We start from the raw sequence: 27411 nt of genomic DNA, 5'->3' as shown, positions 1-27411 counted from the left end.
ATTTAGCGACACACCATAGAAGACGCATATTGAACGGGACTAGTGACGTTTGGGATATGTTGGGTTAGAGACCGGAAAATCAGTTAGCGATATAATCCTCTAGGGTAATGACGTGTTTAGTGACAAGAGACTTTTACTGTGGCCTTTTCTTGGAATAAATGCATGTTACATTGTTCTTCAGCGTTGACTACATCTCTTTACTAGTTAAAACCGATGTGTTTGTTTTGTCTGGATTGTTGATCAACTACACGGAATACACCCGAACAATAACACCCAAACGCTTGCAGAGTAATTGGTTGAAATTCAACAGTCATCCATAGTTGACCTCAAGACAGTCTGAACAAGCAACATCACAGTGGCGACCCCGAACCCGAACCTCGAAGCCGAACTTCAAACCGGACCTCGAAGCTGAACGTTTACTCAGGTGAGGGTCGTGCACTCGAAGATATAAAGTTTCATCGGAGTACGGCTGAACACAGCATCATCGCAGAGTGACTTTGTTCTAGATCTACAGGCAGTCGTCGCCTGCTCGATCGTACGTTCAACGAGCCGTTAACTCAGGGTGACCTTCGTCAGGATAATGATCATCGCAACGTCTGGTCTACTCAACGAGTATATTATCAACGCCTGATCTTCGTATGCCGAATCGACCTACAGCCAGAGGAACCGTTCATTCATAATGGGTGAGAGTTTGTCAGTGAACCTGTTGGACATATTTTTTCTTCGCTTAAGAAAACAGTCATAGGAGCCACATAGTCGTATCAAGTTTTACCTCGTCAGTTTTGAGAAGGACAGTTTGCCCGCTGTCAGAAGTATTGTGAGTACTACAAGTTTGGTAGCTAACTAAATCGAAATCGCTCTGTCGTCTTACCCTTTGAAAGATTCTTGTGGAGCAGTTTGCTCATTGAACTGGTTGCTTGCCACTTTTATAACGGTCACTGTGTTTAACCTTTGGAAGGTTAGTGAAGTCGTATTTGTCGTTGCTGGACATTGATATATTTATTATACGTTGGTCTAGACCATATCTAGACTTGTTGATATTGAAGTAGTGGAAACAGCTACATCCACTTAATTTTGTTGAAAACCGTTAATCGTATAACGGAACGTCGTCGGAGGTGACCTTGGTCTCACCTAGTCTACATTGGACATTACGGACATTTTGGTCTAGTGAAGCAGCGTACAACAGCAAACTTCGTCGTACTACCAGATTAACAGCAGAAACAGTGAACTATTTTAGAAAGTCGTTAATTGTCAGCCCAGATCAAGTCATCGTCAAAGTCGTTATTTGTCCGCCCCGATCAAGTCATCGTCAAGAAATTCGTTATTCGTCAGTCGTCCAGATCAAGTTGCCATCAAGAGACTGTTATTTGGCAGTAGTCGTCTACGCAAATCAAGTCGTCGCCAGGAGAACCGTTAACCTATTCGTCAGTAACTGTGTACACAAAGTCGTCGGAACTACACATATGGTCATCAACAGTCATTGAAGAAACTGAAACATTTTGCTGTGGCATATCAAGACATCTGGGGCATTACGTGGGATATTCGACACGGAATGTATCCACTGGTAGCACCGGAGAACAGAGTCAGAACTGGAAGAGAAGCAGTGGAGTTGTGGATCTATCATATTCGGGAATCCGAACAAAGGGGATCTTTCTTATCAAAAGCTAAGTGCCATTTTTCCTATTAGTATATGTTTAGATTGCCCTTAGAAATAGATTTTGTCTAAATTTGGTACGTTAGCCTGAGTAAAATCAGGTGGTGCGCCTTAAAACCCGTCGGGGTAAAAGACGTAATTTAGATGAAAAGCTATATTATAAGTTTAGGATAGTGATTGTTTTGTTTGTGTAAACGTCATATCCGTTGATGCTTGGTTACTTCGTGACGTTATTAATGTGTGCCATATTGTCATATCCCAACCCATAGCGATAGTCTCATTTAATTATTTCATTTGTGTATATTATTTTAAATTATTTATTTTTATTAATTTAATTAGATCTGTATTTTTTTCACTTAATGATAGAAAGTACAGGTAGGATTCTTTTATTGTGAATCAGACTAAAATACATTTTAGTTTGAGCGGTTAAAATCAAATATGATTTTGCCATGAGAATAATGCCGAAACTGGCATAATAGTCAAACATTGTCGTCTGGCTAATATTGGATCCACAAATTTTTTTACATTTCGTTGGTACATTTACTGATCTAGACTCTAATTTGGAATATTAATATTAATTGAAAGACGAATGAAGGTAGTAAATTCTAGATGTATATATCTTGTTAAAGATATATTTGACATTGTATAAACATATTTATTTCATATGGTTAAATAGAACCATAATTTCTGGATTGGATCTATCTTATCTACTCTACACTCTAGACAGTCTTAGAGTCTACTGAGTACTCTATAGACACTTCAGTCACATCAAATTTTAAAATTGATCATAGTTATTCATACTAATAGTCATAGTGCTCGATAACTGTAGATCTAAATGGTACTATTATATATACTATAATATACTAGATTTAAATTTGTGTGATATTAATATACAGATTTGAATATAACTCAGACTAGATTTACACATTTACTGAATCTATAGAGACATAACACTTAAAACTTGTATAAAAGTTTGTAAAAACTTAAATATAAAATAAGTTTAAAGTATAGCCATAACTAATACAGGCTAAGTAAAAATATATAAATTTGGGTGAAAGTAAAATACAATGGCTACATCATCATATGTGGACCTTAAGGAGGTTAAGGAAACAGCTATGCAGGATGGAAAGGCCATGGAGTTAAAAGGAAAGGATTTAGCAGCTTATGTACAGCAAGTTGTGAGGGAAGAAATGGAACGTCAAAGACAAGAGATAGAAAGACAAGAAGAACGTCAAAGACAAGAGATAGAGAGACAAGAAAAGAAACAGAAAGGATATGAGAAGCAAAAAGAGGACCAAGAAAGGCAGAGAGAGCATGAAGCTAAAATGGAGAAGATGAGATTGGATGCAGCACAAGCCAGAGCTCAAACTGAACAAGGAAATAACACAAATAACTCAAATAATATTACCACACAAAGAGACAACACTAATTTGCAAACATGGCTAAAGAGAAAGATACAAAGTTTTGATGAACAGAAGGATGACATTGGTGATTTTCTGAAAAGATATGAGGCAAAAATGTCTACATTTAATATGCCAGAAGAAGAATGGTCTGAAATACTGATAGACTTCGTTCATGGTCAAACTCTAACAATATGCCATTCAAAATCATGACCATCATATTGATGATAGCTATCAAGTTTTGAAAAGAGAGTTGTTGAATGCCTATGGTCATAATGCTACAACTTTCAGAAAGAAATATTTTGACAATATACCATCAGTAGATATAGAACCTCAAACTACCATTAATATGGAGAAAGATTTTTTTTAATAAATGGGTAAAACTAGAAAAAGTAGAAAACTCTTATGAGGGATTAAAAAATTTCATTCTATTAGATAACTTTATTAACAAATGTGATCCCCAACTTCAATCATTTATTAAAGAGAGAAATCCTAAATGCTTAGATGAAGTAACAGAAATAATGAGAATTTATAAAAAAGCTTATTTAACTAATCCATTCTCTACTAAAGATAAGAATAAGGTAGATTTAATAGGATACACAAGTGAGAAAAAAGTCAGAAGTAATGATGGATATTCTAGAGAAACTGAAGATAGGTTTGAAAATAGAAATAGAGATAGAAATGCAAGATCAAAATCTAGGGATAATCATTACGAGGAAATAACTTGTTTCAATTGCCATAAGAAAGGTCACATAGCTTCCCATTGTAAAAAATCAACAAACTATAGAACAAATGATAGAAACTCATATAGAGATAGAAACCAAAACAGAAGCAGTAGTAAACATAGAGATAGGAATCAAGCAAGTAGAGTTTACTATACTAATGAAAATCAGGATATAGATTATAGTGATGAGGATAGTGATATTGAGCAATTAAATTATGGTAACACTATAGAAGAAATTAATATGGTTGAGGGAAAGAGAAATACTTTTAAACTATTCAAAGGTCTAGTAAATGGAAAATCTATAAATTTTATCAGGGACACAGCATGCACAACAATTGCAATTCATTCAAAATTTGTAGAACCATGGTGTTATTTAGATTACATGAAAAAGGTTAGATTGTTAGATGGGAGTATTAAGAAATTTAAGGCTTGCAGAATTTTTATTAAGACACCTTTTTTCACTGGTTACTGTAATGCTGTAGCAATACCTAGTTTGACACAGGATATGTTATTGGGTAACATTAGAGGAATTAGGTCTTGTACCATGAGAGATATTGAAAGATGGCAAAACAAATATGAACATTTATTGAACAGAAATGTGTTAAACAGAAATACTAGACAATACAATAGACCTATGAATAACTCATACAATAAAAGAAACATGACTTGTTATAATTGTCATAAACAAGGACATTTTGCTAGAGAATGTTGGAATAGGTTCCATACCAATCAGAAGATTGCGAGTTCTAGTTGTAGATTTGGTGGAAGAATTAACCAAAGCAGAAACAAATACAATGATCATAGATCAAATGAGTACAGAACTTATGATAAACAAAATGACAGGACAAGATATGATGTAAAATAAATAAGTATTCTGAATATGGAATCGTGATCAGGTTTAAACTTGTCTATTAAAGTTTATAATATGGAACAAAAGAATTTTAAATTAAAGTATTTAAGTTGATTAATGAAATATTTGACTATAATGATAATGAGTAGATTCTATGATGTGACATTCCATAGAATAGCAATAATATGTTTGAAACTTTTAAAGTTATAAAACTAAAGTGAAAGTACCTCTTGTATTTATTGAAATATGGATATTAATGATGATTGATAATTTTAAATTGGGTATATGCTGTCTAGATTGACATACACTTACATATGGAAGTGATACTTGTAAATACTATGTATATAGTACATTGCTGTTTGATATTATATTATAATATTAATTAACATGGAAAAGGGAGATAAGTAAATTTGATGTTAAGCATTTAAAAGTAAGCATGGATATTTTTTGTGTGAATCATTTCATATATCATTGACAAAAGTTAGGTTGATGGAAAAGGGTGAGTATAAAAGAAAAATGGACAAAAGCGTATAAAAGGGTGGTATGGAAAAACTTATTGAATGTGGAAATAAATGTCACAGTCCAGTTTTAGAACCTCTGTGACATGAAGTGACACTCAGTCACCTATTGTAACATTCCGTGCGGGCAAGCACGAGGTTATGTGAATAAATTAAAGGACTCAAAAATAAGGGTCGAAAGTTAGTTAGTGAAGAACTCCAGCAGAGAGTGGATGTACGATTTTCTCTGTCCGTAATATGTACCTTAATGAATTTGATTTAATGCTAACTTGAGAGTTTTCTTTGGATTTATATTTTGAACATTTCATTGATGTGATTACTTATTCCACATGGCATGGACAGCCAGTATTTATTGGTGTATATTTTGTGACGGCTGAAGTCGCCAGTATTTTCTGTAATTTATCCTGTATATAATAAACGTTAAGTCTGCTACCAGTGTGTTCATCAGTAACTTTAAATGTTGTCATTGGAGACTTTAGTATATTAGTAATGTTGCGCACTTGCAAATCTAGTGCGTCTAATAAAGTACATCGCTAAGAGGAGCATTGTAGCCGTACCAGAAGAGGTACCTACATCACACGGACGTACCCACGCCGCTACGCCTACAACCAGAACCAAGTAGCGACATTTGGTGGCCAGTATGGCTGTTAACTAACAGTATGGACCTACAACACAGGTGACATTTGGCCTTTGGTGACCAGTAGAGGAGTCTTAAAAGGATCTCAATCGCCTCTATAGTAAACAGCGCAAGGCTACACGTTAGACCGGTACTTTTTTTCTCAAGATGGCGTCCAACTAAACAAGTACCAAAGCCAGCCTGCCCACAAAATCCATTCAAGTAACACCTGCATCCTGAGATCCATTCAACGCCAACCCTGCTCCTAGATCTACCTCTGACACCTGTCCGGTGTGAAACCGAAAACAGAAGACGACTCGATTCCTATCTAGAGCTACACATGTCGTCTGAAAGAAAGAGCCATACCAGTCAAGACATCGCTTGATGACACTAATCACAGACACACCGCTTCATCACTAGTGCTCGCCACTATTCATCATTGGCACACTCGCACCTTGATATGGTCGTACCTACTTGTGATCTTCCCAATCATCGTGGATTATTATTTTGGATTACTTGACAGAGCATTTGAGCATTTGAGCCATCTTATGGCATTGAACTGGATTATTTTTCTTCTACCACTTTAATGCTCATAGTAACGTGTATTCTTAAATTGGATTACTTATAGTATACAAGGATTATTATTCTTAAATTGGATTACCTATACACGGATTATCATTCTTAAATTGGATTACCTATACATGGATTATTAGTCAACCACCCAAGCTATTTGAGGATTAAACTACACGAGTCAACAAGAAAAAAGTCTGTAAGTCACTATTAACAAATTAAATACATGCATATGATTATAAAGTACATGGATTTTGCCTTGATGTAGCAGTAATTAAACTTGATTGTTAGTAGAGTTAGTAATTGATAACTCTTGGCATTTTTGGAGCCATATTTTGATTTCATTTTTCTAAGTGTTTTTTAAGGGTGGCTGGAGAGGGACTATTGTATGAACTATCATAACAATAGGATCTATTAGGGTCTATCCTATTTGTTCTTTAACCTCTATAAGGCCCAATGCGTTTGAGGCTCTCCTTGTTGGTACGGAGGTCATAGAATATAGTGGGAAAATATTTATTTAGCTGTTGAGTCTTGTTTGTATTTCTGTCAGTGTACTTAATCTGTATCTATATTGTTGTTTGTTTAAAAGTCCTGTATACACATATCTGTATCTCTCTTGTCACATTTCTACTTTTTATTAATTTCTTTAAAAGCAGACTGTGTTGTTCTCTATATTGTTTCTGTGTTTGTCCTTTTTACTTTTATACTATATATATTTTTCTTGTTTCTTCTACTAATTTACATTTTTTACTATTTTACTCTGGCACAACAGCACACATGTATAACATATATTGATATTTGTGAATATTGAATTTGAATAGTTTATAATTGAGCAACTGAGTAAATTTTGATCTAGATCTATACATTGGACAATTATCACTACATTCTTTCATTACATTGTAACCATTAATTGAATTTATTATATTATTGTGTAATATACACATGTTAAATAATTGACACACACTGTATTGACAAGTATAACACAGTACATTTTTCTTTTCTCACTTAATTAACTACACGAAGCATTAAACATGTCTTCCTATGACAAAATTTTAGAGCTAGTGAAAGTCATGGAACTAGAAGGGGATGAGAAAAAGGAATTTATCAAAAAAGAATTAGAAAAGGCTGAGAAGAAAGAAAGGGAGGAAAGAGATAGGGCTGAAAAAGAAAAAGATAGAATAGAAAGGAAAGAAAGGGAGGAAAGGGAAGAAAAGAAACAAATTAGAGATAGGGAAGAAAGAGCTGCTGAAAGAGCTCATCAGAAAACATTAAAAGAACTAGAAACTAGACAAAAAGAACTAGAACTAGAAGCTGCCAAAACAAATTCCAACATTAATACCCAACAGTCTACAACAAAGCCATTCATCTCCAAATTCCACAAATACAACTCTAAAGATGAAACACTTGAAAACTATTTAGTCCAATTTGAGCATATAGCCTCAACCTATAGTCTTAACAATGAGGACATGGCCAAACACCTACTAGCAAATCTGTCCGGAGAACCCCTCAACATTATTTCCACTTTAACTGTAGACCAAAAGAAAGACTATGCAGCAGTAAAGACTAGATTACTAGAACACTTTGGAAAAAACTCAGATTTCTATCGTAAGCTATTCAGGGACACTAAATTGAAAAAAGATGGGGATTTCAACAGGATAATATTCGACATGAGGACTAACATGATAAAATGGTTAGAGCTAGCAAAATGTGACATCAAAGACCCGACACAAATCCTAGACATGCTACTCATTGACAATGTCCTCAACAACGTGACAGACTTAGTATTTACTTTCCTTAAGGAAAAGAAGATCAAGACAGAGACTGAACTGATAACGAATCTAAATCTATTTAAAGACAGTCACCCTGGACACACGATTGACAAAAGAGACCTACACCAACTAGTAGCCACAGCAACAACATTCAACAATAACAACAATGACAAATTTAAATGGTCCAACACCAAGACTTGTTTCAATTGTGGGAGAAAAGGTCACGTAAAAAACCAATGCAAAGCTCCTATAAACTACAATAACAATTACAGATACAGAAGTTACACTAGTTTCCACAACCCAAACAGCTACAAACAAAACAACAATAATTACAATAATAGACCACATAGACTACACCAGAGTGCAAGTCCCAATGAAAGAAGAAGTTTTGCAGACAGTTACCAACACAATAGCTATAACAGAAACAGGCAATCTAGAAGGGACCAATATAACTACCACACCAACAACCACCCAAACAACTACAATAGAGGAAACAATAGAAACAACAGTGGCAATAACACCAACACCCATAGAGAGGAAAATGTAGCCTACATGCAAGCAAATAAGTCCAAAATAAAAGTCTTTCCATCCTATGTTAATTCTAAAGAAGTAGGATCAATTCGCGACAGTGGAGCCACGGCAATAATAGTTAAAGCCTCTTTAGTCGAACCAGGACAGTATCTAGAAGATACAGTAAAAGTGACCTATGCAAATATACAAAAATTCGATATTTGCAAGACCGCTAAAGTCCTAATAGAATCACCCTGGATTACAGGAGAACTAGAAGCTATAGTCATGGACACCCCAGCACAAGATCTAATAATAGGCAATGTAGATGGTGTAAAAGATCCAACACTAGAAGAAGTTATGCAATGGGCGGAAGATAGACAAAAATATTCCCTATTTAAACATGAGGCACTATTAGCTCAAACCAGATCACATAAAAAAATAACACCAGAAATAGAATGCCCCACTGTATTACTCAATGAAATAGGCATAACTAGGGAGGAACTAATAGCTATGCAGAAAAATGACACCACAATACAAGACCTCTTAAGCAAAGATTATAACAAGATAAATTTAAATAACCACCATATAGAAATAAACAACTTAGCCATTAGATATAACAGGAAAGAAAACTGTACTAGACTTCAAATCCTGATCCCTAAAACTTTAAGAGCTAAAATATTAAATATGGCACATGATGACCCCACAGCAGGACACTTAGGAAAAAAGAAAGTATATGCTAAGATAGCCAACAAATTCTTCTGGCCAAAGATGGGAAAGGACATTAAGAACTATGTAAACAGTTGCACAGAATGTGCCAAACAAAAAACAGTGACTAGAGCCCCATTAGAAAAATCAGATAAATCTCACCATTTTTGGGACAAAATTGCCATGGACATAATGGGACCCCTAACAACCAGCAGTAAAGGGAATAAATATATTCTGGGTATCATTGACATGTCCACTAGATGGGCAGAGGCATTTCCTCTAAAAGATATAAAGGCTATTGACATATGTAATTGCTTGAAAACACTTTTTCTTAAATTTGGATTCCCTAATAAGTTACTGTCAGACAATGCATCAAATTTTAAGTCCCACCTTAACCAGGCATTTGCAGAAATGACTAACATCCGCCTAGTCCATAGCACTATCTACTCACCACAGGGAAATGGGGTAATAGAGAAATGGAACAGAACTGTAAAACAGATGATATATAAGCTAGAAAGAGACTCAATGAGTACCTGGGACCAGACTCTTAGCTATGCTATATTTGCCTACAACACTAGCATCCATGAAACCACCAAATTCAGCCCCTATGAGCTTGTATTCAACAGAAAACCTAAAGGACCGTTAGAGTTATGGGCTGACAACATGTTAGACTTAGAAAACATAGAACAGTACCATCCTTGGATAATTCAGACCAAACAACAGCTTAGACAAGGAATAAAACTAGCAGAGATAAACATGGACAAAAATTTAGAAAGGCATAGGAAAATAAAAAACAGAAATAGAAAACTAAGAACACTAAATGTAGGTGACCAAGTTTTTGTTAAGATAGAAAACAAACACTGTAAAGATAAGAATGAGGGACCATTTAAAGTTATAGAGAGAATTAATAACAAAGTGTACATCATTGATAAAGATGGTAGAGAATGCAAACTCAATATTGACAAACTTGTAAAATTGGATAAGAGACAAATAACTGACACAGATATAATTGAACCTGATGTAGAAACCAAACACAACATACAAGAACATATAGTAAGCACCATAAACACCACACACAACAGTAGTCCAAACATTGAAAATGATATGTTACAGAACTTGACAGTTAAATATAGTGATGTAATTACACAAAAGCTAGGATGTACCAATCTGATAGAACACACAATAAAACTCAACAAAGCACTACCAACTAAGACAAAAGCCTATAGTATCCCCAAAGCATATGAGGACTTAGTTAGAACAGAAATGACCAACTTAATTAAAGATGGGAAGATAGAGAGATCAGAAACATGTAAATATGCATCACCCATGGTCATTGTAAAAAAGAAAGACAGTGGAGTAAGAATCTGCTGTGACTTTAGAGAAATAAATAAATGCACAGTCATAGACCCAGAACCCCTACCAGACACTGACAGCATAATTACAACTTTAAGTAAATCATCCCTATTCACAACAATGGACTTAAACAGAGGCTTCTGGCAGATTAAAATGGACCCTGACTCTAAGGAATATACAGCATTCAAATGCACTATGCCAGGCCTAGAAGGTATCTATGTCTGGAATGTCATGCCATTCGGCTTAATAAATAGTACAGCCACATTTCAGAAATGCATGTCAAAACTATTAGAAGGCATAAACAATGTATTGTCTTATGTAGATGACATTTGTGTTTTCACCAACTCACAACAGGAACACATTCATGTACTAGAGCAAATATTTTCAAGACTAAGAACACACAACATGACATTAGCCCCCAAGAAATTAAACCTAGCTAAGCCTGAAATCCAATTCTTAGGATATTGCATTACCAATGACAAAATTACACCCACTGAAACAAACCTAACAAAGATTAAAAACATAAAAGAACCTAGGACTAAGAAAGACATGAGATCATTATTAGGACTTTGCAACTTTTATAGAAAGTTTATTCCAAATTATGCACAGATAATTGAGCCCCTTGTTGAATTTACCAAAAAGAAGCATGGAAACACAATTTGTATAGATGAAAAAAGTAGACTAGCATTAAGCAACTTAAAAGATAAATTTAATGAGAAACTAGAATTAGCCAGTATTGACCCAACATCAACACTATCACTATACACTGATGCCTCCAACACTGGTATTGGGGCATGCTTACTACAGCAAAGAGAGTCATTTTTTAAGCCAATAGTACACATCAGTAGAACACTGTCTGAAACAGAAAGAAAATATTCAGTGATTGAGAAAGAATTATTAGCCATTGTATGGTCAGTTGTAAAACTCAAGAATTACTTGTTAGGTAGATTTTTTAGCATCAAGTGTGATCACAAACCATTACTGGCACTAAAAAGAAAAGATCTAAAAAATGACAGGATAAACAGATGGACACTCATTCTCTCAGATTACAAATTTGATTTAGAAAGCATTCCAGGACATGAAAATGTAATAGCTGACTTTTTATCCAGATACATAATACATGAAAATGAAGCAAGTGAAAATAATGACATTAAACACATCAGCCAGGACATTCTGATAGAATAAATAACCAGTACAAAGCACTTAGAAACAAGCAGTAGTAGTCAACTTAGTCAAATTAACATTCTACACATTTTGCAAATAGGTCATGACACTTTATTGTTACACTTTTCTTTTGGGTCATGATGACATTTATGCTTATGATCAATAACAGATCATCTATTTTCTACTCATTGTATTTTATTGTCAACTTGTAATATGACAAGTGCCAGATGTGTTTATTTTGTGTGTATATATTATATTTTATTACTGATTGTGCACAGCAATGTAAACAATGAGATGTAAACAACAGTGAACTACTTGAACTGTTGACCTGAATCTTTTTTTTTCATAACAACTCACAGATGTAAATATTGTCTAAAATTTTTTACACACCTGAATACTACAATGAATGTTTATAAACATGGAAATTTGTTTACTATTGTACTTCAATACTACACTCAGACTATTTATAGTAGTCTTATGCAAGGTCAACCTTGAACTGGATTGACATGTATCTGAAAATTTTTTTTTATTTTATTTATTTTTCTTGATGATGGCAAAACTTAGAATAATATTTTGACACAGCACATCACAGTTGTAAATAAATATGAAATTTTTTCCTGTAATAATTTTGAGTAAATTTACTCAGTGTGTCAAATGATACACATTGATAATGTTGTGCATCTACAATTATAGTAAAACATTGGATGTGGAATAACTTGTATATTTTTCTCTTCTTTATATTCATTAGCATGTGATTGTTTGTACAAATTTTTTTCAGTACAAATGTATGCATAAAGTTTGTTAACACTTGATGGAGGTACTTTTCATCACAATTAATGATATTTCATTGATCTTGCTCTCAGTGAATTAAGTATACTAATGATTTTTTTTGGACTCAGTAATTTATATGATGTTATACATAATTACTAAGATTATATAAGATGGTATGAGCAATTGGAGTGAACTTACAGCACTTGATAGAATAATGGACTAAGCTCATATATAGTTGTACAGTGATATTAATGTAAAATATATTTGTCAAAGATTTTTGGTCAAAAATCTTTTTGGAGTGTGGGGCGTATGTCACAGTCCAGTTTTAGAACCTCTGTGACATGAAGTGACACTCAGTCACCTATTGTAACATTCCGTGCGGGCAAGCACGAGGTTATGTGAATAAATTAAAGGACTCAAAAATAAGGGTCGAAAGTTAGTTAGTGAAGAACTCCAGCAGAGAGTGGATGTACGATTTTCTCTGTCCGTAATATGTACCTTAATGAATTTGATTTAATGCTAACTTGAGAGTTTTCTTTGGATTTATATTTTGAACATTTCATTGATGTGATTACTTATTCCACATGGCATGGACAGCCAGTATTTATTGGTGTATATTTTGTGACGGCTGAAGTCGCCAGTATTTTCTGTAATTTATCCTGTATATAATAAACGTTAAGTCTGCTACCAGTGTGTTCATCAGTAACTTTAAATGTTGTCATTGGAGACTTTAGTATATTAGTAATGTTGCGCACTTGCAAATCTAGTGCGTCTAATAAAGTACATCGCTAAGAGGAGCATTGTAGCCGTACCAGAAGAGGTACCTACATCACACGGACGTACCCACGCCGCTACGCCTACAACCAGAACCAAGTAGCGACAATAAAGTCTATAATTGTTTTTGAAATATTGTATTTTGTCAGATTACTGCCAGTGGAGAACATTTGTGAGAAGTGTATGACGTGCCCATGAGATGCCACATTGCTATGATGAACTGTTACTGTTTACTAATGAAGATGATTCTGGAATTTTGGAAGTAACAGTGTAATGTTATGAACATTGACATGAACATGAGGAACTGTCAAGCCAAGATGAAGATGTCAAGATTTTATGTTTGTTGTCTTCCCCTTAAATTGCAAATGCCCTTGTAAGACTTGACAGTAGTGGAAAAATATTGACATATTTTTTTTTCAAGGGGGGGAGGAATCTGTTAGACACCTTATTTATAGTTTAGTTATTTAGCGATGCACCATAGAAGACGCATATTGAACGGGACTAGTGACGTTTGGGATATGTTGGGTTAGAGACAGGAAAATCAGTTAGCGATATAATCCTCTAGGGTAACGACGTGTTTAGTGACAGAGACTTTTACTGTGGCCTTTTCTTGGAATAAATGCATGTTACATTGTTCTTCAGCGTTGACTACATCTCTTTACTAGTTAAAACCGATGTGTTTGTTTTGTCTGGATTGTTGATCAACTACACGGAATACACCCGAACAATAACACCCAAACGCTTGCAGAGTAATTGGTTGAAATTCAACAGTCATCCATAGTTGACCTCAAGACAGTCTGAACAAGCAACATCACATATTGTATAGATAAACTTAAGGTTAAATTACCATCTTCTTGATGAAATGGTGGCCTGTTTTCCGGTCTTTTACTCTAGAAACAACTCCAAAAGTTCCAGAGCTTAGAGGGATGTTCTCCTCTTGAAGGTTTTCAACATTAGAAAATATCTGACAACATATACAGTTTGGTTTTAAATAGTCCATTAAAGAAAAAAAAAGTTAACTTGCATCACAACTATCTTAGGAAGAAAATGTGTTTTAACTCCAAAAGTTCAAAGTGGGATGTAGTAATTTTGAAGATTTTTAAAAACCAGAAGATATCTGAAAACATATTTTGTTTTTTACACTGCCAATAAATAGCATATTTGAACTGCTATTTTAGAAAATCTATTGACATACAATGCTAATATTTAGTCAGAAATCAATATTTGAGTCATTAAAAGTAAACAAGTCAAGAGAATTATCAAAACTAACCTGTGGCTCAAAGTTTCTACAGATAGCATCACGAGGTGACTTCAACTTGCAGCACTCAAGCAGTTGAAGGCTTTCTCTGTGTAATGGAGATTATTAATCGGAATTTTACAGAGAGAGACAAAAAAAGGCTTTTGTTACAAATGATGTCCTAGACTGTGCTATAATAGGTTATAAAACAAAAGCCAGAATTTTCTTTTTTTTTTAGAGAGAACTTACCTATTATATCTCTCCTCAAGCGTCTCCACAGGCTCTACAATTTTTCTTTTTTTATTGCCCTTTTGAAAGTCTTCATGCTGATCTGGAGCATGTTTTTTAGTCAGCACATTTTCAGATACAGGTACCGGTACCAGAACCCATTTTATGACTTTAGTCACTGAACACAAATAACACATAAAAAATAATATATACAAATGTTGCATACGAAACTTGTAAGATGCTTTTAGAATGTACCAGTATGCAATCACATTTCATAGTTATCATTACGGTTATAGAATAGTACAAAACATTATGTCACAGACATAAATCTTATCCTAGCAAATAAATATATGATGTCATAGAAATATAATTTCTTAAAATTACCTTGTCTAGGACCTAAACACATGTCAGATACTTGGTCATCTTCATCCTGGTGAATGATACCACTTGGAAAGTGAGTTTCTCTGGAAACAGAATGTCCTTTAAGTGCCAATGAATGAGCTAAAGAAATGAGAAAATGCATATATATATTTAATTTACTATTGCATGGCAAATTTGTTTGAACCAAGTCAAGACACAAACAACCAACAGCCCAATTTGCATATATATGCAAGTCATACATTTAGGTCATAATAATAAGCAGGCCATCTTGTCTTTCTTTATATCACGATAATTAAATGTCAAATCCATTTCTGTGTTCCAAGATATATTTTGGACAATACTTAGAATTGCCCTTGGCCTTAATACTACTGTTAACAAATGTTTAAGTTGTGATAACACTGGGTTTCAATTAGGTTCTATTTATAATGAGCTAATCTTCTACCTCTATATGTCATACTAGTAGAGCAAGTTAAGTAAGCAAATCACCCCTTTCAGACCTTGAGCTATGGGACAGATCATGTAAAGGTCATCCTGATGGTTAATGAGGGTGTCATGTGGCCAGCACAACAACCAACCGACTTTACTATACCTTACTAAAGTCAGGTACCCATTAGAGTTGGATGGACTCAGGAACATCCTAAAAGTCCTGAAAAATAAATCTCAGTCTTCATCAAGATTTGAACCAGGTCCCTCTCAGTTCGGAAACCAAGACTTTACAAATATACCACTATGCCTCCTTATGTCCTACTACTTAAGCGTATTAATTTCTTCTCATGTCCTACATTTTAAATGTTCTAATCATAGAAATGTCTACTGTAACACATTATTGTATCTGGATGGACACTATAATCCTGGGTGCCTGGTTGTGGTATGCACGCCGGACTGTCATTAGGTCATCCTGGCAGGTTAATACCCTGCAGGCCGCATCCCCCGCTGTTCCACTGGAGGTTTGGTTTAGATTATCTTCAACTCTGAAGAAACATCCAAACATGTAAAACGTTTTACAAACATAATCTGCTTTATCTAGCAAGCTTTTTGCTGCTGAGCTGTAATCTCTTGAGTAGTCTGTGCAATCAAAAAGTAGTGTGCTGCTCTTACTGGTTGTTCCACACTGTACAGAGTGTTGGTTATGTTGGGACACCACGAATATTGGCTTCTAGTTTCCTTCTAAAAAAATGCTTGAGCTATGACAGTTCAGAGAATTACTGTAACAAAATATCTTAATTTAGAAATAATTATCACATTGTAACTGAAATACCATATGAGTAATTATGATATTAATAACAATAATAATAATAGAGTACTATAAAGATGTGTTAAATAACGTACAACTATTCTCTGAATTCAAAGGACAACTGATAGCTATGTCCACTTCATGAGACTTGTCATCCTTAGACTGTGAAAAGTCACCAGCATAATCCATTTTATAATACCTAACATAAACAGAAAATTATCAAAATTAGCTTTCATTCAGAGCATCATGTTACCTAAAGACTCATCAATTATTAGCATTTATTGAAAACTAAACAAGAATATTATAAATGCAACCCATAATATTGCCACCCTAAAACATTTACAATAGATTTAAATAAAAGAGCTAAATCTAGTATTGGACTGTCACAAAAATAAAAAAAGAGTGGCTTATTGAGATGTGGACAGAAGTATTTAGGAGTGTGCATGGTGATACAGAGTTGAATTTCATTTCTTGTAACAAGTGAGTTCTTAGCCTTGAAATGCTTATAAGCACAACACACACATTTTGTAATGAGAACAAATTCTACTGGAGACTAATGGTTTTTATAATCCTCTATAACCCTCTAAAACAAATCACTGTACATGAAATAAAATAATGTACTTCTTCTTATTCCTCATTCTTATTATTATGTGGGAAGCGTGGCCGAGAGGCTAAGTACACTTGAACTTGGCTACCTATGAAGGGGGCTGAAGATTAGACACTCAACTCGAGCAGAGATGTGTTTACTGAGCGTCTAAAGGTAGCACGGAAAACTTTCTCCCATTCCCCCCCCCCCACCCAGTCCACGACTAAAATTGGACCATAGCACTCTGAGCATGCTATAAGCATGAAAGTAGCGCTATATACAAGCTATAATTATTATTGTTATGTTGGAGCATTCAGATGACTACACCAACATATGAGATGAACTGCTGGAGTGTTCAAATGACTAGACCAACATATGGGATAAACTGAAATGTTGGAGTGTTCAGATGACTAGACCAATATATGATATAAACATATGTTGTTGTTATGTTGGAGCATTCAGATGACTACACCAACATATGAGATGAACTGTTGGAGTGTTCAAATGACTAGACCAACATATGGGATAAACTGAAATGTTGGAGTGTTCAGATGACTAGACCAAAATATGAGATGAACTGTTGGGGGAGTGTTCAGATGACTAGACCAATATAAGAGATGAGCTGTGCAGTGGTTTCCAAATTAGGCAGCTCTCCATATAGTTTTCTTTCTATTGGGGTGTTTTGAGGCCAGAGACTTGTTTGGGCCTCTTGGTAAAGAATGCAGTTTTGAAGGACATGGTCAGCATTCTCTGGTGACACTCCACATCGACAGATTTCACTGGTTCCAAATTCGAACTTCTGGAACATATGTTGTCTCATTCTGTTGTGTCCAGATCTGAGTCGAAAGATCTTGCCCTCTTCTTTCTTGTGATTTGGATGAGAGCTTGTTCACTTCTCATTTATTCTGTTCACTATTGGTTTCACAGTGTTAAATTGTCTGTTCTTCTCCCACACAAAGTACTGTACAAAATTATGACTAAGTTCAATGATGAAACTGATTCAAGACTCTGACTCAGTATTTATTTATTATCTGTATCAATTTCCAGGATTTTACAGCTCTTCTAGCACTGTTTTCTCACTTTTACAATCAGAAACAATTATTTACATATTTTTAGTACATGAGAATATTTAAGATTTTTATGGATCATATGACAATCAGTAGTGGTGGAACTACTTAAAATTGCATAAAATTTTTTTTTTTTTTTTTTTACATATTTTTAAGTTCGAAAACATTATCTATGAATTATATTTCAAAATTGATCTTAGGTTTTGCATAGGTTGCTATTTGAATTGAAAATTATTTTTAAAATGTATTTGAGATATACTTTATTTTTAAATAAATTTTTATTGACTAAAACACACACACAATATAATCTAAAAGACACAAAGAAAGACAAGAAAAATTTCGTATTCCATATATGCTAGGACAAATTCATAGAAGCATTGATTAGAGCATGGAATGAGTTGCCTGAATCTGCCAGGAAATCCAATGACTTAACAGAGCTTGAGTCATTGATAAACATGCACTACTTGGTTAAAACATAAAAATAAAATATCTTTTTTTTATTTGTAATCAAATTATGATTTTCAAAACAATGGTGTGATGATGTACAAATATGTTGTTGGGTTACTGGAGTTAATCTTCTTAGCAGGTGGGGGTCTAGATCTGCTTTTGTCGTTCTTGTAATTTTGTTTTAATGAATGATTGACATTATTAGAATTATATATTATTATTATTATTATTTTTAGTAGAATTTTAATTTATTTATTTTGCATGGAGGTTCCTGTGTTCAAATCCTGGTGAAGACTGGGATTTTTAATTCCAGGATCTTTAGGGTGCCTCTGAGTCCACCCAGCTCACCTTACATTGGTTGGGGAAAAGTGAAGACAGTTGGTCGTTGTGATGGCCACATGACACCCTCATTAACCATGGGCCACTGAAACAGATGACATTTACATCATCTGCCCTATAGACCATAAGGTCTGAAAAGGAACTTTTAAAAATATATTTTTATAATTATATATATTATAGTTTAGTTTTTACATTATATAAATAACCTTTTTTTAGGTGTATCATCCTCATCTTTCCTTTATGCTCCTCATGTAAAATAGGGCCTTGGTAAAAACATGCCACTCTCCACAGTCTCTTGCTAGTTTTTTAATGGCTCTTTCCTGTCCTCTCGGCTTCATTTAGTATACTGCATCGCCACATTCTTTTTGGTCTTCCTCTATGTCTTGTTCCCTGGGGGTTCCACTCTAAGACCTCTCTAGCTCTCTTACTGTTTTAGGTTTTTTTTCTAAGGGTGTGACCAATCCATCTCCACTTCCTCTCTAAGATCTGCACCTCTATATTTTCCTGTCCACTCATCTCCCACAGTTTGGTGTTTTCTATTTTGCCGTACCAGTGTATTTTTAGGATATTTCTCAGGCATCAGTTGATGAAGGTCTGTACTGTTGTTTTTTGTTGCTTCAAATGTTCTCCATGTTTCAGGACCATACAGTAGGACCGCCTTGACATTAGAGTTAAAGATTCTTATTTTAGTCTTGTTAGAGGGGATTTTCAGGTTGGTTTTAGCTGTGTAAATGTCTGACGCGCTAGTATATATGACCTTTAATGTCTTCATCTGTTCCACCCGATACACTGACTACATTCCCAAGATATATAAAATTATCTACTTGGTCTATGCAGTCTTGCATTTGTATATTTTTAAGCAACCATTCTAATTTTTTGTTCAGGGTTCATTTGGTAAAATTAAATTTCAGACAATTTTCAGATCAACTAATGTTTTTAAAGTCACAAAATTGTTATAAAATTAAAAGTTACTATCAGGTCACATTTAGATCTATATGCAACAAAAAACAAGAAAAAAACAAAAAACTAAAAATTGTGTTTTCAGTTTCTTCTTATTAGATTCTTATATTTTACAGACGTTTCTTCAAAAAAAAAAAAAAAAAAAAAAAAAAGAAGAAAATAATATATGTCCTAGTACTTCAAAAAAGAAGTTAATAATATATGTCCTACCATGTCATGTGTCAATCTAGTCATGCATGTTATAATTAATGACTTAAACTCTGCTTTAGAAGTCATTGGTTTTCCTGGCTGATTCAGGCAACCAATTCTGTTAAGATTACATTCTATAGATAATATATATAATATCTGAACATTTTTTTAAACTATATTCTTAAAACCGCTCCATACCCAACTCATTGTGGGTAGAATATTACACATGTACAGCGCACCCCCAGATAAGATGGCAGGTGGGGGGGGGGGGCAGAATTTTTTTAAATTTGGAGGCAGGGACATAAAAGTTTAGGTGACAAACTTTGTAAAAATTATTTCAATGTTGAATGTGTAATAATAAGATTAAGAGCCAGATCTAGAATCTAGATAATATAGATCTAGGGCTAGGGCCCTAGGCAATCTACTTTATTTATCTCAGTAGATCTTCTTAATAATAATTAATGAATTTAATTTACTAGACTCTAGTACTAATGTAGAATTAAAATCTGAGTTTATTGATGCCTAAATATAAAGACTACACTGAAATAAATTATAATGGAATTATGGTGTTCGGAATCAAATAATGTGGGTCGATTTGTCTGAATTAAATGAAAACACATGGCCTCTTTGACCTTAAATTAAGTTAATAACAAATAATAATTAAATAAATATAGGTTTTGATACTTCATTTTGTTTTCTATGTGAACTATGTCGAACCATTGTCAAATAATCATAATGCCATAGCTGCACAGTGCATTATGATTATGTGCTGTCAAAGTCAAACTTTGAAATTTCTGCCTATAGATCTAGTCATTTAGCCTACTCTAGTGCTAGGACTCTAGGTGTCCGAATAGTAGGCCTGTAATTTATAATATATAAACTACTAGTACTACACAGAAGTAGATCAGTAGATCTACTCCATCTACATCTAATCTTAAATAATAATCTAGATTTTAAAAAGTTAATAAAACTTATTATTATAAGCTGCAATACTGACACCTACTGATGAATGAATTGAATGATTCAAATGATAATAATATGATTGCATGCAGTGTGCAGCATTCTCATTCTCACCTATTTCACGGTGTGACCTATCTATAGTATTATATTAATTATATAGTTATAGTACTAACTATAGAACTATACTAGACTATAGATAGATCTAGCCTAGGTCTAGAATTTTATAGATAGATCTATATATATCTATAGATCCTTTTTAGTTTTATATCTAATCTAGCCTAGAGTTAGAGTCTAGATCTAAAGTGTCCAAAATCGGTAGATTCGGGTAGATCTATTATGTCTATATTCTATATCTAGATCTAGTGTCTAGCAATATTTAGATCTAGATCTAGATGATCATGATCAATTATATTTCTATACCAAATCTAATATGCTCAGATACAACAGGAAGACTATTATTTCCCTTGCATGTTTGTAAAATGTTCATTCAGAGTTGAAGACAAGTTACTTCCTAGTAAAAAAATTGCAGGGGTCGGCAACCTGAGACTCGCGAGCCACATTCGGCTTTTTGGATGTTAAGCTGCGGCTTTTTAGTTCCATGTGCAAATATTATATATTTATTTATCGATTAAAAAATATAATTCATACTGATTCGATTAATGAGCATTAGGCACTGACTCTATCTCTCAGCCACGTGTACTCTCTTTTTAGCGCACCCCACCCCCATGTCTTGAAATGTAACATATTTGCAGGTGGAAGATATTCAACTTTCTTCTGCTGTATTACTATATATATTATATATATATATATATATATATATATATATATATATATATATATATATATATATATATATATATATATAAGTCTTTCAACATAAATGACATGGCACAAGTTGACCTTTTTGTCAGATATGTCTTCCCAAGCATTGAAACAGCTGCCGTGACAAACTAGAGGAGAAGATACAGCTGATGTCGTGCTAAGATACCTGGAAGACAATCACTAGTGGATCCAGAACTTTGGATTGGGGAGGGGGCAATTTTTTCCCAAACCCTAACCCTAATGCCCAGTAAACCCTAACCCTAAGCATAAACGCGCGTACAGCATATATATATATATATATATTTATATATATTCCTTTAAAAAAAACAGTGTTTCTAAACCTTTGGCGAAAAAAAAACAAACCCAGCCATGTTGAGGCCTTTCTTTTGACAGCTAGGGAGTCTGGGGAAGTGCTGTAAGCTTCCCCAGTGGGGTCGGGCCAAAAGCGTTTTCATGCATTCTTCACAGCAAAAATGCATTCTCCTGACATCTACAGCTTATTATTCATCCTTTTCAAAAAGGACTTTTTGAAAATGTTTTACTTGAAAAATATTCTAATATGAATTTACAGGCCTTTACAACATTGCAAATACAACCAATTTGTTCCGAAAGCGTTTTCTTGCCTTCTTCACTGCAGAAACGCATTCTCCTAATACCCCAACTTATTTAGATTAAGACTTTGAGGATCGCCGCCAAAAAAAAAATTGAAAAAAAATATTTTAAAAAAAGCTCATTGGTAAGTGATAGGCCTACATTTTGTTCAATAGTCATGTTTGTATAACTTTGTTTTGTTACAAAAACTATAATTCAAAGCTCTATAAAAAAAATAATCGGAAGTAGTAAGAGAATTTAAGTGGGCCAATTAGATTCTACTCTAAATTTTTTGCATTTTTAGGATTCAAGTAGGCCTATATATTGTGAGTTATAGTCTCCAAATTTATCTTCTTATCTTATATAATACAGACGTTACTTCAAAAAAAGAAGATGATTACGTCCTACGCGTCATACATTTATTTATGCATATTAACCAATGACTTAAATTCTGCTAAGTCACTGGTTTTCCTGGCTCACCAAAAAAAAAAAAAAGACTGCCTTTGGCATGCATTCGTCTGAAATTCGTCTCCCATACAGGATACTGCTCTTTCCAGCGTAACTGTCGGACTTAAATAATTCCCTCTATACAAAGGCCGCGGATACACATTTGAGACCAAAAGAAAATCTGCTGCCGAGGACAGACGCAGTCTGACGCTAAAAGAAAATCTTAATCAAGCACCACGGACAATGGTTATGCTTACCCTGGAAGTGGCAAAATATTTAGGTCACAGCTGGGGCTGCGTAGCCACGGGAAATACTGCAATCCTCATTAATGTTTGGACTCGAAGACAAGCCTTATTATTATTATTTTGCTGGTGAATTATTACCATGTGTTCATGCTTCGATGTCTACTGTCCCGTACCAAAACAAAGGAAATGGTCATAACATAGCTTCTTTACGCCTTACTTGCTCACACTAAACATGATATCCATCTAGCGGTCAAAGAGTTTGCGTACGCTGCAGCCTCTTTTGGTTTAACTATAAACCTCGGTAAAAAGCTTGGAGTTAGGGCCTTGATGACGGTAGGCACAGGAGAGATCTGAATGGAGGGATCTGTAAAAGTAGGCCATGTCACGTTCCTAGTGACACCTCATTGTTTACAAAATGAGGACATTGTACCTATCTCAAATCAGGTCAGCGCACTCACGCTTTAATGCCAGAAAGACGCCGATTAAAGCTTAGTTCAAGGCTACAGCAGGGAAACATAATTAACGTAGGTTAAATTACAAAAACAGTTCCTACTGACACCTCATTGTTCACAAAATGAGGACATTGTAGCCTACCAATCTCAAATCAGGTCAGCGCACTCACGCTTTAATGCCAGAAAGACGCTTAGTTCAAGGCTACAGCAGGGAAACATAATTAACGTAGGTTAAATTACAAAAACAATTAAAAGGAAAATTAAATGTAAACAGGTCAAGGAGTCAAAGATGGGTATTGAATTGTCGTTGTTCTTTATCCTAAAAAAAAGATATAAAAGGCGGAGTGTTAGCTTGAGACGAGAGGGAGAGCTAGAAAGTTAGACTTAGAAGTCGCTAGTTTTTAAAGTAAATATTTACTCATTGATCTTTTTCACTGAATCCTGTATCTGTTATATATATATATCTGTGTAGGGCCTACATACATTTATTGTTTCTAGTTCAAGTTCTAAATAATTAAAACTCAAGAAAACATATCAGCACTTCGTTACTTCATTGATTATTAAAGTGTTGTCACAAAGTGTCTGTTTTACCCTATAACGTAGAGATTTGCGTCACTTGATGTTTCGTACTAAAACCATAATGAATATACAAATTCCATAATTTAATGTCTGAACGTAACCATCTAAGAAGTTACACTGCAAAGACTTTCTTCCAAGCCAATAATAGTAGACCTACAATAGTTTTACGCAAAAGATGGATTGTAAAACTATAAGACGGATATGAGCTGTGGTTTGTCTAGATTGTAGGAGGACTTAAGAGACTTTATATTTAATTGCCATGTACAATTACATTTACAACTAACAGAAAGCAACTCTTCAGATTTGTAGTCTTTATCTGATCGTTCATTTTCGTAATTACAAAAATATTCCTAAAATGACTTCTTAGAAAATTATTTAACCGAACGAGGCTCGGCCACTTGATATTAATAACTTCAACACTGAACCATAATTTACAAATACAAAACCAACTATATGGTCTCCTTCAGTCGCAAAACGAATCCTTTCGTGGAAATGAGATAAACGCCTGGGCATTAGTTGTGGTCGAAACATCAAGTTTCCCCCTCGCCAAACAGCTGATGTATCCAACGGAGCGGTAAGTGCCGATACAGTTTGCAGTCAGCGGCGTCGCTATAAGACGTAAGAAGATGATTACGTCCTACGCGTCATGCATTTAGTCATGCATATTAACCAATGACCTAAATACCGCCAAGTCACTGGTTTTCCTGGCTAGCTCAGGCAATTTAATCCATTCCATGCTCTAATAGCTCTATGGAAGAAGGAGCTTTTGTATAAATTTGTCCTAGCGTATGGAACTGGGATTGTGTCTTTATCTTTGTGTCTTTCTGTGTATTTTATTAAATTTTGTATTTGAAGATTATGGTTCAGGGTTTTATGTATAATTGCTACTTTACTTTCAAGTCTTCTATCCTGAAAGCTTTCTAAATTTACTAAAGGTGTTACTCTAGTTATTTTTTATTTGTTATGAATCTCACTGCTCTATTTTGTGTCTGTTCCAGTTTCTCAATGTTTTCTTGAGTTGAGGGGTCCCAAAACAGCTAGAGGATGCATATTCTATTATTGGCCTAACCAAGGTTAAATAACATTTTCTATAGTTTTATGTTCTTATTTGATTTATAGAAATTTCTTCTAATAAACCTTAATGCTTTGTTTGATTTTTAAAAAATAGCTTCATCAATATGGGGATCCATGACAGTTTTTCATTTATTATAACACTCATGGGCGTGGCCAGGATTTTTTTTCGGGGAGGGTTTTTTCGGGCGAAAAAAATAAAAATAAATATATATATATATATATATATATATGTGTGTGTGTGTGTGTGTGTGTGTGTACATAATTAATCTTTATTACATTCTGACCCTTTCGGAAGACGTTTATTGTTTATTGTAGACTCCCCGCCCTCGCTAGCAAGGGGGTCTGGGGGAGTTCGCAGTGCTCCCCCAGCGCGGGGCGAAGCCCCACCGCCGAGCACTATTTCTGGTATTGAAAGCCAACAAAATGCATATTCTGAGGTATCTACAGTGCATTATCTTGCTATTAAAAAGTTTTATTTCAAAAAATCGTTCGGCGCATTTTCCAGCAAGCTGATTCCGCAACTCTTATTTTGCGTAATTCATTTTGTGTGAGAACATGTCCCGCAAAACCTCATGCGACGCTCTGTCACAACCTTACTAAGGATTCGACTCCCAATTCGGCATATGATTTCTTTGATTTAGACCCGATCTCTATGACTGACTCCTAAAATCTGTCTTAACCATCTTTGTTGAGACACATTTAATGATTTTCAATTTCGGCAGAAGACTATTCACACTTTATTAATGGAGCCCAAGCCACTGGTAGAAATTTGTAATCTTTCTTGACTACGCTCTTGGAATTACATGCCTGTATTTCGCTTTAGATTTTATATCGAAATGGAAAGTTTTTTCGTTAAATCATCTGTTGAGGGGTTTTGAACTAAGAAATCTCCCTGGAGTTTTTTTGTTTTGTTTTTAATTCAAAACCCCATTTAGCTACGATCTTAGAATTTGGTGACTGTAGTTTGCTTTAAAATAATATTGAAGAGAGAGGTTTTCAACTCTAAACGCTCTGTTAATTTTAAACTCAAAACCACCTGGAGGGGTTTTAAACTTTAAAGAAAAAGCCATCTGGAGGAGGGGGATTTAAACTCAAAACCCCTTTGGCTACGATCATAGATTTTATAGTGTGTAATTTGCTTTTTTTTTTATATTGAAGAGGTACTTTTTAGCTTCAAACCCCAACTGGAAAAGGCGGGGGGGTTAAACTCAAAACCCCTTTGGCTACGCTCATAGAATTTTGAGTGTGTAATTTGCTTTTTTTATATTGAAGATGGGGTTTATCGTAAATTTTGGAGGGGGTTTTAAAATCAAAATCTTCCTCAACTGTGCTGTTGGAATTTGGGGATTGTTGTTTGCATTTTTTTTGTTTTGTTTTATAGAAGAGGGGAATTTAAACTCAAAGCCCCCTGGTAGAGGGATTTGTATCTCAAAACCCCCTGATAGGGTTTTTTTAAAATCTCAAAACCCCCTGGTAGGGGGGATTTAAACTCAAAACCCCCTAGTAGAGGGTTTTTAACTCAAAACTGCCTCGGCTGTGCTGTGGTAAGTGATGATTTAGTATTAAAATCTCACCTAAAATAAACAAAATGAAAGCAATAATCAGTCACTTAATTCCGTCCCCCCCCCACGGGGGGGGGGATTTCATTTCGGGGGGGGGGGGGTTTGAACCCCCAAGAACTCCCCCCCCTGGCTACGCCCATGATAACACCTATGTATTTTGCGTTTTTAGTCTGTGTTACTGGTTTACCATGAATGAGATAAGTGGAATAATTTGTTTTAGTTTTTTTTTTACTCTTAATAACTTACATTTTTTCTGAGTGGAAAGACATGCTCCAATTTGATTCCCATTTCTGTAATTCATCTAATTCTCTTTGTAAAATATCTGTGTCTTGTGTTGTTTTTATTGTTCTATATATAGCCTATGTATATTATGCAATCGTCTGCAAATAATCTGACTTTTGTTCCTGAATTAATGCGATTTGGTAAATCATTTATGTAAATTAAAAATAGTAGTGGACCTAAGACTGTTCCTTGAGGTACACCTGAGTTTACTGTTATTGGTGTTGATTTAGAGCCATTTATTATTACAGTTTGTTCTCTCCCTATTAGAAAATCTTTAACCCACTTATGTAATGGACTATTAATGCCGAAATATTTTACTTTTTTTAAGCAAACTATGGTGGTGAACTTTGT

The 27411-nt window shown here is 34.5% G+C and overlaps 1 protein-coding gene and 1 long non-coding RNA gene across 5 annotated transcripts in view; one reads left to right on the top strand and one right to left on the bottom strand.

The window, feature by feature from the left end:
* LOC106060564 (uncharacterized) overlaps nt 1–21534 on the bottom strand; it is a 31556-nt gene extending 10022 nt beyond the window's left edge. Inside the window, exons 1-6 of one of the 4 annotated variants that reach the window (XM_056035584.1) lie at nt 21427–21534; nt 16554–16657; nt 15228–15344; nt 14865–15021; nt 14649–14724; nt 14226–14342 (exon numbers count right to left, since the gene is read on the bottom strand). In XM_056035584.1, the coding sequence (XP_055891559.1) occupies nt 14226–14342; nt 14649–14724; nt 14865–15021; nt 15228–15344; nt 16554–16647 (561 nt within the window). In that variant the 5' untranslated portion in view covers nt 16648–16657; nt 21427–21534. Of the gene's footprint in view, nt 1–14225; nt 14343–14648; nt 14725–14864; nt 15022–15227; nt 15345–16553; nt 16658–21049 lie in introns of those variants that run through there. The other 3 variants (XM_056035582.1, XM_056035583.1, XM_056035585.1) reach the window with 3 other exon arrangements.
* On the top strand, nt 1931–13776 carry LOC129927270 (uncharacterized). The gene is made up of 2 exons (XR_008778912.1): nt 1931–2249; nt 13528–13776. It is a non-coding gene; the product is annotated as an uncharacterized LOC129927270 (long non-coding RNA).
* Nucleotides 21535–27411: the final 5877 nt, after the last annotated feature.

Source organism: Biomphalaria glabrata, chromosome 7 (genome assembly GCF_947242115.1).
Source record: "Biomphalaria glabrata chromosome 7, xgBioGlab47.1, whole genome shotgun sequence".
Lineage (NCBI taxonomy): Eukaryota > Metazoa > Mollusca > Gastropoda > Planorbidae > Biomphalaria > Biomphalaria glabrata.
Note: the sequence above shows the minus strand (reverse complement) of the source record. Positions and strands in the feature narration are given on the sequence as shown.